The sequence below is a fragment of the Mixophyes fleayi genome, chromosome 1 (genome assembly GCF_038048845.1).
Source record: "Mixophyes fleayi isolate aMixFle1 chromosome 1, aMixFle1.hap1, whole genome shotgun sequence".
Taxonomy (NCBI): domain Eukaryota; kingdom Metazoa; phylum Chordata; class Amphibia; order Anura; family Limnodynastidae; genus Mixophyes; species Mixophyes fleayi.
Window position 1 is genome coordinate 385593840 of NC_134402.1, and position 12089 is coordinate 385605928.

Consider the following 12089-nt stretch of genomic DNA (forward strand, 5'->3'; position numbering starts at 1 on the left):
AGTAACAACTAATTACATTTCCCACCCATTATACAGGGACCAACAGCTGTCAGTGGAAGCCCAATTCCACTGTAGGCAGCGCTTGTAGTAGCACAGCAGCCGAAAAGACATAACTGTACTGTCTGGTACACAAAAACACTGTGCAACAAGTACAGTTATGTCCTGTTAAGCAAAAGAAGTAAAGTAAAAGTTGTTCATTTTAATATTTAGTTATTTTTATTAAATATGTAACAAAACCCAAGTCTTTTTATAACAGTTAACAAGTTTCTTGCTCTATGTGCACATACACCAAAGTATGTCTCATATACATTTGACATTTATTGTCATATTGCTTAACTATTGCTAAACCAGTTGTGTGCTGTTACTGTGGGCAAGTTTTCTTTACAGAAATAAACCCACTGACCTTGGGTGGCTGTTTTGCCCATTATGTTACATTAACTCATTTGAAATACAATCACACACCTGTGTTCTGTTCAAAATCATCAAGCAGTTTATCCAGATCAACAACAGCTGCTTGAAAGTAGTTATCCATCTTCTAATGGGTCTGCAATCAATTTTCTTCTGCACCTGAATTAAATGGATATTTCATATTAATAAGAAATATATGCTAGTAGATTCACACAGAGATCAAAAAACTATAGGACTAAATTCATGCAATGATCATTATAAAGAATATATAGCATACAGATAGAATACATTGTTTAGAGTTATCCTGAACTTACACTACAAGCGATACTAAAAAGTAAAGTTTAACAAAGTAGTATTTCCCCACACATCTTTAAAGTAAGCTGCCCCACATATTTACAACTCTGACAGAGTTCAAAAAGCTGATGCATACATGACCGGGATATAAGTATAATTCCACCAATTAACATACTACATTTCTGGAAAGTCAGTCTACAGGCCTACCACTTCCACCACTCTGCCAGCTGAGACAGAGTATAACTTCTCCCTAACATGATTAATATATTTACTTCAATATAGATACTTCTGTTTTACTTGCTCTTTCAATAAATTTTCCAACCTGATCAGTGTAATAACTAGCTTGAGTGTTATATCAGGCAGTAAATATGTGGGTAATTGGTCACAGAACCATAAAACAGTTGGGCGGTATTAGCTTGTAAATTTACCCAACTGATTTTTTTAAGCACTTAAAAAAAAAAATCAACCAGCTAAAAGTCTGCTGTTGGCAATTTGAGATTGGCAATGCAATGCAGGTGTATGTCCATCACAGACATAAGTGTAGACATTTGTGTGTGCCCTTCTGCCGATTACCCACAACATACGGAAATTTATTTTAAAAAGAAAAACAAACAATCTCCTTAAATTATAATAAATACAGTAAAATGCAGACCACTCATGTTTAGTATGCACATAAAAATATCCATTGCATATGTAATGTTATCATTTATCTATAGCTCATCACAAAGTATTAAGCAATTCTATATAGGAGAACAAATTGAACATTCCAATGTACAGTGAAAAGAAAGCAAGAGGGCCCTGCTCCTCTATCTAAGATACAATTGCGCAAATACCTTGGTAGGAACTTCACTAAAGAGAAAAAGGCTACATTTTAATTCCACTTGAGGATTACATTAAAATCAGTGATAAACAAGGTCATGGTATTGTGAAAACAACAGTGTTGCAATGGAAGCAAGTATTTAAACATAGATGAGAACCAATAACAGAGCTGGACACTTCTGTAAGTTAAGCTACCTACATTATATAGAATAAAAATAAATGTACAACATATGGATCTCTTGTCACTGTGACTTTATTTCAGATTATAAAATGTATCATTGTTTATATACTCTGAGATGTGAATGTTCACTGCGCAAAAGGGGCAAAAAAGAGCTCACACAACAGATGCACCATACAGTCCTCTGTCACTTGGGTGAATGACGAGACATTGATGCAGTGTACACCCGGCTCACCTCCAGTGTCAGCCCAAACTCATCCTGTTTTTCTCTCCCTCTCTCTCTGCGCTTTTCCCTTCAGGTTCCTTTCACCTCTGACGTCACTTCTCTCCCCTCCTCAAATCACGTGAGTGCATGACGTCGGCGAGTCACAAGCTCAGTGGGCAGTGTGCTAGGGCCCACGTGACACAGCGGCAGGTACATCTCTCTGTCACTAGTGGACTGCAGAGTCCCCGCAAGGTGCTCGACCAAATGCGCAACCCTCAGGCCTAGCTGTCCGTATTCTGCTCTCGTACTGCGGCAGTTGAGGCCATTTTTGTTGTGGGCGTTTTGCCATAGATAGAAAATTACCTCATGATAGTGGAAATAATGCAGTTTCAAGCAAGCCTATAAATCTCCTTGTGTTATAGACTGTATCACAATGACAGTCACTGACACATTATGTATGAATTATGGGAAAATAAGCATGGGTGTCAGATAAAGGTTTCTATTGGAACAAGTTGGGTGTATGGAGTGTGTTTCATAGAGAGATGCAAAATGCATTTGATACCTCAGTTCAACTGAAGACCTCCTCATACCTCCCAGGAAGTGGCTCACCATTCTTAGGACTTTTTGTACTGATTTGGTGATATTTGGGAGATATGTCTTACTGGCTGATGCCCTGTTAATGCTGTGGGTATCCGCAGCAAGTGTACACTGTATTGAATGGATGTTTTTAGGGCTGGGTGTGTCCCTGCCACTGGGCTCTCTCCCAGTGCAATGTGACCACACCCAAGGCCAGAGGATCATGGTAAGTGCGGCATGAGGGCAATTTTTATTTTTCTCAGCACAAAGTACCACTTTATATTCCAAGTCCGTGCTCTGTGGATACCAGAGCAGGTATCAGAACAAGTATTTGAGGGGGGCAGTGTATGCACAGTAAAGCTACTTTCACGCATGCGCCATAGAGTGCTCCCAGCATTTGCCCTGACTACATCCCTTTCTTGTGTACACTTCGTGGCAGCGTCTGCACGCTGTCCCGCAGCTTGTATCCGGCAATTGCCCTAATATCTCAGTATCTGTGGCCACAAAATGACTGGAATGCCAAATAACCATCCTGTCAAAATCAATCTGACTAAATGGACAGGCTGCAATAAAGTCAGAAATTATACTTCTACTCAACTTGAGAGACAAACGGGTGGATCTTATTTTTTATTTTTTACAAGTGGCACTATCAGCAGCAGCAGCAGCATTTATTTATATATCGCCAGCAAATTCTGTAGCATTTTACAATTCTGGACAAACACAATAATAAACAAACTGGGTAAAACAGACAAAGAGGTAAGAAGACCCTCCTCACAAGCTTACAATCTAAGGGACAATGGGAGTTGGATTCATGAGGTTAAGTCTACATATTGCATTGTGATCCAGCCAGATTGCATAGAATCTGCAGATAAAGATGTTGTGGAACTCCAGATACAAGGTAGGTCAGCATCTGAAGTTCATAAAATTATGGCAACAACAACAACACCCTTGCATGCAAATGGTCCCCCTCCATTACCAAGATTTGAAGACATATTTGCGAATCTGGAAAAAGAACTAAAGTTTATCTGTGTGCGACCACACCCTTATGTTTTCTGTGATAGAACTAAAGTTTAGTAATATTGACCTAGCTGATTCGTACCTGCAGATGGAGATAGAGGATGATTCGAAAGTGTCCCTTTCCATCAATACACACAAAGGACTTTACAGGTACAATCATTTGGTATTCGGTATTACTTCTGCCCCTGCCCTTTGGCAATGAGCCATGGACCACGTGTTACAAGGGGTCCCTGATACCCAATGTTATCTGAATGACATTATTGTGACAGGCTCATCTGACAGAGAACACCTTCAAAACCTGAAGCTGGTGTTGCAGCTGCTTGAACAATATGGGTGCAGATTCAAGAGAGAAGTCTGAGTTCTTCACGGCCTCTGTCATATAATGTAGCCACACTATTAAGGCAAATTAACTTCACAAATGTCAGGAAAAAGTTGAATATGTGTTAAAGGCTCCCCTGCCTAAAGACGTGTCCCAGCTTTGCTCCTTCTTGGGGTTCATTAATTACTACCATAGATTCTTGCCTAACTTGTCTACAGGTCTGCACCCATTACATCAGCGTGGTCATAAAGGGCTATGGTCAGGGGACTGTGAGCATGCTTTTACATAGGCAAAGAAATTGATTATGTCAGACCCTGTAATAATCAACTACTACCCCTTTTTCCTGTCAGAGTGACCTGTGATGCCTCAGCTTGTGGCATTAGAGCTGTTATGTCACATACTATGCCAGGTGGACAGGATCGTCCATTTTCCTTTGCATCCCAGACATTATCCAAATCGGTACGTAACTGCACAAATTGACAGGGAAGTCTTAAGCCTGGATTTGGGTGTGAAATGTCTCAATCAGTATTTATATGGCAAGAAATTCACACAGGTGGAAATTGCAGTACTATATCATTTAAGAGGACTGCATACCATGCTAACGCAGATGGTTTGTCGCGATTCCTTTTACAGACCATCCCATTGACAGACAAAGATTCTTGGTATGGTTTCATGATGACACAAGTGGAATGCCTTCATACAACCACCTGTTTGATCAGACACAAGACTATTGGCTCCAGTACAGCAACACAAAAAGGGTGGTTTATGCCACTGCGCAAGCAGCTGGATCCTTACTTTCATCTCAGGCCTGAGTTGAAAGTTGATCCCAGCTGCCTCCTCCTGGGGGGTGCTGTTCAACGTGTCTGTCCTGCATCAAGCAAGAGTCTTGGAGGAACTCAATGTGGGCCACTTAGGCATGTTGTGGATATGCAGATGATACACAAATTTATCCTCCTGATATCTCACCATCTGTGTTGTCTAGCGTTATGAACTGTCTTTCTGCCATTTCATCTCGGATATCCTCTCGCCAACTCAACTCAATCTTTCAAAAAGAGAATAATATTCCCAACCAATAATAGAAGCTTACTACCTGACATCTCGATTTCTGTTGATGACATAACCAAAAATCCCACCCCGCAAGCTCGGGGTGGGAAAAGAAAAGATGAGGGGAGATTGAACTTACTTATCTGTAAACTATGAGCTAATGAGAGGGCAAGCTGCTGGCTGCTGTTTTATCTATTTGTCTATTTTTGGCAGGCTTGACAGCACCCTACACAGGGCTCAGCCCTAAGATGCCAGCTGTCCCTCCGCAAACACCATCCTAGGGTCCAAGTGGATTCCTTCACTTATCTGCCTCTTCAAGGCGAGTTTGTGAACAGTTGCTTCCTTTTCGGTAGCAGATGGTCAGAGGTGTTCAGGCTCTGCTGCTACATCACTAGAATAGTTAACTTGGACAGAAGGCCCGATGAATTTAGTACAGGAACTTGTTCAGTTCTTGTCTTCCCTGGATAGGATGATGGAATCTGCCTTTACAAATAGTATGTAGAAGGACCAAGCTCCTGCTGCTCTTCAGTTTTGGGAGGACTCAGTCTTTAAATAGATGTCCAAAGAGGAAGGTGTGGTGACCAAAAGCTGTTAGTCTGGGTTTTCCTTGTGCCCTGTTGAGGATGCGAAAATAAAGCAAGGAGTAGAGGACTTGGTTCGAGCCATGTGGAAAATAATGAATATACAGGACAGCAGGGAATTAGGGGTTTCAGTCTATTCGCTCTTTAGAGGTAGAAGAAAGAGATGGTGTCCTTACTGTTACTCAGTTTAAATACCTTTTATGCAAAGCATGGATCTAGCCTTCTTGTAGGTTCTGGTTGCTGCAGGTGGTAATTCCTTTTTTTCTTCTCTCCCTAGTGCAATATGAGATGGGAATCTCCACCTTTGCTAAATGCTCCCATAGCTTGCGTACTTAGTCCACCACCTGTCTGGTGTGCTACCTTATAGGGATGGCATGAGTAGCAATATAGATTGTGATTACATGATGGCAGGGGTCTCTTTTACACCCATCTTGGCTTTGGGTCAAATAGCCAGTTTAGAGGTGGTCAGATCAAATGGCAGAGGGTCTGGCTAACTTTGGAGCTCATTGACTATAGAGCATATCCAGGAGGCTTCCTATTATCTTGCAGAAGCTGCCATCAATGCAGGGCTCAGTGGGGCTTGGATTTTAGCCTCAAGTGTCCTTGCATTCTGTGGTTTAGGGCTTAAGATGTGGACATATAATCTAAAAAGAATTCTGATGTCTTTGCCTTTCTGTGGAGTGTTTTTCTCTTCGGCCCTGAACTGGGCAAGATTATTTCCCTGGCCATAGGGGGAAAAGTTCCTATTCTCCCCGTTAATGCTCCGAGACATAGAGGCCTTTGATTTGCTCTTTTCAATCCTTAAGGAAAGCAAGGGGTGAGACCTCCAAAGTAAAAACATACACTACTCCTGAAGATCATCAGAAAGATTAACAGGCTTGGGCAGTTAAACATTCAGCTGTAGTGTCCGGAGACATTTCAGTCAGCATAACAGGCAGATGTTCACCCAGGATGTCCCATGGTAGAAGTTGATAGAATACTTGATAGCTTAGTTGTACACTGAAATTTAAAGTTGATATTTGTGTGCTGCATGAAAAAACAGTCAGTATTTAACTTATGTGCAAAACAGAATGCCAATTTGCACCCCTTGCATTGTAACATGGTTCTGTCCAGGAGACTGAAATAAGAAGTTTCTTCAGTTAAGATCCTTAATGAATCAGGCCCATGATCATTAAGTCCAAGGGCTTCCCAGACAACATGGATTAGAACATGCTTAAAGCTAGGTAGCTGGTTATGGCCAGGAGTTATCTCCAAGATCTGGAAGACCTACATCTCTTGATGCAAATGGAAGGGTTTTCCTATCTGTTCTTTCCAGTTGACTTGTTTACTTCTTTTCTTGCAGGAGGGTCTGGATGGGGGCTTGAGACTTAGTTCCTTGGACAGAAAATGTTTTGGTTTTTTTTGGTTTTTTTTTACCAGAAATGCTGATTTTCTTTAGGGTAGTGATGAAGTGATTCATGTGCAACTACCATACATCCCAAAGGAGCACCTTGGTATCTTACCCTTGTGCTGACAGCCTTGCAGTGCTTTCCATTTAAGAATATTGGTTTCTATGGCATAGAAGGCTTGGCTTCCTCTTGGCCATCTCCACATGTAGGAGATTTTCAGAGCTGGGACCTGTCATGTAAGTCTCTTTTCCACATAAAGACAGGACTGCCTTTCACCTTAAGGTGGTTCCCATGATATGTCATTGATTCTGGCCTTAGATCAGGCTCGGTTTCCAGAGGAAGAGGACTCTCCACTCTTTGGACATGGTTAAGGCGTATAGGATAGATGACCTTATTTGTCATCTATGATGCCCACAAAACAGGCTAGCCAGCCTCTTAGCAGATGATTGTCAGGTGGATTACTTTAATTATTCACCAGGCTTACTTAGGGGGCAGGAAAGCCTGCCCCGTAAAAAAAAAGTGTCCGCACATTCCACCAGATTGGTAGTGCTTTGTGTGTGACGTAGCATGGGGCCTTGGCTGTGCAGCTGTGTCTGGCAACCACCTGATCTTCGGTACACAATTATCTTAGTTCCACAAATGCAAAATTTGTCATCTAAAGATGCCAGCCTAAGACGGTAGGTGCTGTGCACCATAAATTTTAAGCATACCCTCCCTTAAGAGGGACGTCCTTAGCGTATCCAGCGTTTTCCATGGATGAAAGATACATTGGGATCTTTGTACTTACTTTAAATCCTATTCTCTGAGTCCAATGGGGGACACTGGATACGCATATAGATATAATATATATATATATATATATATATATATATATGTGTATGTATGTATAGGGTACAGTGACAGGAGCTTGTGCACTTTTTTAAATTTGCTACCAAAAACTCAAGCTCCTCCTCCTCTATACCCTAGAAGTCTGCTTGGTACAGAACAAGAGGGAGAGGAGTATCTGGGGTCCTCCATTGGAGAAAAGGATTTAACATCCCATTTTTGTCCTTTCTTTTAAGTTGACCTTTATGATGGAGCACTGCACTTTTCTTTGAATATGACATATCACAGAACAGATATGTTACCATTGCCTTTTAATGAACTAGGAATGACCTACTTTAAAAAAGGCAATGCCATATAATTCACCAGTGAAGTTCACATTCCCCTGGGGTAAAACAATCTACTTTTAGAAAGGTTTCACTGATGATGACTAACACATTAAATATCTGTCGAAGTCGTATAATTGGATGAACGAAAGTATATTGGTTAATATTGTTTTGCCGTGCGATCGCACGGTAAAATGCGCACGCGCACACACGCACTATAATATTTAGTTTCACATATATATTTATAGATTACATACCAAAGTGATTTATGAGCAGCCAGTATTTGGTTTATTATTAGTTTATATATTATGATTATGATTTAGTGTTATTTAAGGTTCAGGTTATAGGAAATGTGACATGTCTGATATCATACTAATCCCCTATTCATCAGCAGCTGTCCGGTTCCATCGCCGAAGAGATCGCATATTGCATACTCTAGTTATTGATGTTAGGGAATAAATAGCCAGATTGACATCAGAATGTGAAGTGCTAATGAACTCATTATAACTGGAGCACATTCCCTGGAGAGACGACCTCCACCTTTGGATTCCTGAGTCTGAACTAGCCTATGACCGGATTACCCTGGACCCGCCCGAGGTCTGGACCTATGGAAGCAAGCCACGTCATTTGCATTGTTCTCTGTAACACTGAATGTGTATATATAATCATAGCTACACCCCCACCAGTCTCAGTCATGTTCTGACCACAGTATCCTAAGCAGATATACTGTCCACTGGGACCCGTGAAAGTGCAGCGAAGCTCATGCAAAGCGCAGCGGTATGTATGTATATATCTTTTAATATTGGCTGTACTGTACTGTATCTTAATATAATAATGTATTGAACTGTTAAACTATTTACATCTGCTAAAATAAAATCACTTTGTGCGTTAGAAACACAATACAATCGCTTGGGCAATGCTTATTTGAAAACGATAGAAGTACTTTAATATATCCCTCATGTGGATTTGGGCATTAGACATCTACAGTGTTTCGGTCCAATGTTCTGCAAGGCCAAAAGTACTGGGAAATGCCATTGTTGTTAAATCAATGTAAAGTGTGGGTCTATATATTTTTTTTTTTATTATGATTATGGGGTTGCATGGTATTCAATAAGTGTGGCTTGGTTAGGCTTGGAATCTCCTTACAGTTTTTGTTCTGTTTTAATTCCCATTAGTAGTCCATAACAGTGGCGGATCCAGGGGGGGGGGGGGGGGGGGGCGCAGCGGGACAGCACACTGCCAATGCTGAACGGACCTGCACATACTGTGCAGCCGTCAGCACCCTTAGAAATTAGAAAGGGGGTGGGGCCTAAATCGCCCTCCCTCCTAAAATAGCCCCAGGTAGAGCAGTTGCCTAGATCCGCCCCTGGTCCATAACATGGTTAAGATGTTCTTGTAGAGAAGAGCAAGAACCTTTATTGTTGGTCTTCTGTTCTAAATTGAGATGTTAATTTTATCTTGGATGTCCTTTGCAGACCTGGTGTTTACATCACAGTTATAAGTTCTGCCTTGTCAACCTTAAGTTCTCACTTTTGCATTCATTGTAAAAATGAAACTTGTAGCCAATCTCTTCTATCAAAGGTCTGTCATTTTTGAAGGCTTTAAATTTAATGGCAGAGCAGTTTCTTACCCATTGAAATTTGGTTAGCATATGCTTTTTGTTCCATTGCACTTTGAGACTCTTCTGGGCTTTTTAGCTCCTTTTTATTGTATATCTACTATACTGTGGATTTTACATCCCCCAAAACTATTTTATTTACTGTACTGCATTAATAGCTTTTTAGTGTAGACATCAGGCTCATGATTAACGTCATCATTTATCTATATAGCGCCAGAAAATTCCACAGCGCTTTACAATTGTGAACAAATACAGTAATAAAACAATACTGGGCAATACAGACAGTGAGGGAAGAAGGCCATGTCCGCACGCTTTCTTTTTGGTCTGCTTTTGAATGGATTCATGGTTTCTGTGTTATCTGGTATTCTGAGAAAACTGTTTTGATGTACTTAAGATTACATTTTACTCTAACTCACTAAATGACACAGGTGTCCTGCACCAATTCATACATAATATTGTGCAAGTGTTTAATCTTATTTAACAGTGTTCCACATTTAAAATACTAAAGGACTATTACTGTAGGTTATTATCAACTGGTACACATTCAGATTGATCTAAAATTGTTACCACAGTGGTCAGTATTGGACAGGGTCCATTTTTTTTTTAGGAATTACCTTATCAATGACCTAGAAAGTAAGGGGTTTATATTTGCAGACAACACTAAACTAGGTAATGTTATATTTACACAACAGGATAGTAACTTACTCTAGAAATATTTTGACAAATGCTCAGTTAGTGCAGGGACCCGGCTGATGAGGTTCAACAACATAAATATAAGTTTAAGAGATGGAACTATTTAGGAATATTAGTGGATCTTAAACGGAGTAACACCACTCACAACTAGGTAGTTGATGCAAGAATTAAAGGGTGCATAAAAAAGTGGGATGATGAACAAGATTTCAAACAGTGTTATGAAAGTCACTTTCCACAACATCTTCAATGAACTGTACTATTTTGAGAACCTGTCTATAAGAAAAATATGGGAGAATATGAGAGGGGTCTGAAATAAATAAATTCATTAATAAATGGAATGGAGGACTAAAAGTAAACTTAAAAAAAATATTTGTTATTCGTACCCGCCATGATTATAGCCTAATCAACAGATTAATGTGGTCAGAAGTACTCCTAAAAAAAAAAAACCATGAAGTTGCTTTAGATAACATGGCAAGGTGGTTAATGTATTTTGGTGTATATTTCAGAGGTCTGCTTTTTGTCACCTTGTCTGTGTGCTTATTCCGAGACGCTATTGTGTCACAAGAGAAGCAATCATCCTTTGCTTATTGCAAAGTTAATAGCTCAACAGATTCTAAAATATAGAGATAGTCCTATTGGTAAAATGACCGTATTAGGGGTCAGTCCAAGTTCAGCAAAGCAATACTTTCCAAAAATCCATATTTGAGAAGACCTTTGTTTACATTTGTTACCACTGTAATTAACAACATAATGATAAAATGATCTATACAGGCCTAATGAGAAAGCTATAGGAATAATGCATCTCCCCCAAAGAATCAATATAACAATCATGTTTCGTATGCATATGTGCAGAAAATCTTATGTTTAGTGGCATTAATGTAAAATCTCTGTTATGTCCCAGAAGAGCGTTCTAATATATTTTTGGAATCCATTACTTGAACTGTTGTTTTACAATTGGGAAAGAAAGAACAAGGTTTACAAAGTGGTTAGTTTTTGGGGCTTGGTCTTTTACTGATGGATTGTCCATACCCTCTAGCCTCCCGCAGTGGCAGATTGCGCAAAATATGTGAGTGTACCATTACTGATTCAGTGTTTTAGTTTTAAAACTGTATTTGCAATTACATTTCTGTATGTTAATTTGTTATGATCATTTTTATACCATTAACATTACGCCGGTCATACTAAACCACATCTAATAACATTCTGCCTTCATTCTGTTTTCGTAAAGAATTCATGCATCAGATAGGCTTGGTTTTTATAATGCTACATTTATACAGGAATTTGATTTACGGTAACTGATTAAATTAAGTTGTAATTCATTTTAGGAACAGAGAGTATATGAAGTCTTCCAAAAAAAGTATCCAAAAAGTATCAGCTCTTGAACTAAATCTTAATGGTGGCAGAACTTTGGGTTTAACAGTGAGTGTAAGATATATTTTTGGGGGATTTTAGTCAATTTTAGACATCGGGTGTACTTTTTTTTTATTAACCCCTTCACATTCACGTCACATATACCCAGGGTCATTGTGCAGTGACAGTACCTAAGAAATTAAGTTCATACATTAATCTTGTATTGTAAATGCATGGGTTTTATAGCTCTTGGAACTCTTTCAGCCATGTAGCTAAAAGACTTGAAGGAAGTTGACTATACCACAATGGTATATTTAATAAATACAATGAGACTGTATAAAACAAGGTTTATGGAATACAGTTTTGTAACTTCAAAAAGTACCAGGAGTTTCATAAATGATGTACAGATTATAAGATTTAAGTCAAGCTTGTCTTAATCAGGTAACAGTTA

At 39.6% G+C, this 12089-nt stretch overlaps 1 protein-coding gene across 2 annotated transcripts in view; it reads right to left on the bottom strand.

Annotated features, from left to right (window-relative positions):
* ZFYVE16 (zinc finger FYVE-type containing 16) overlaps positions 1–2025 on the bottom strand; it is a 28040-nt gene extending 26015 nt beyond the window's left edge. For both annotated transcript variants that reach the window (XM_075180109.1, XM_075180100.1), the window contains exons 1-2: positions 1935–2025; positions 463–567 (exon numbers count right to left, since the gene is read on the bottom strand). In XM_075180109.1, the coding sequence (XP_075036210.1) occupies positions 463–532 (70 nt within the window). In that variant the 5' untranslated portion in view covers positions 533–567; positions 1935–2025. The remainder of the gene's footprint in view (positions 1–462; positions 568–1934) is intronic.
* Between the last annotated feature and the right edge of the window lie 10064 nt (positions 2026–12089).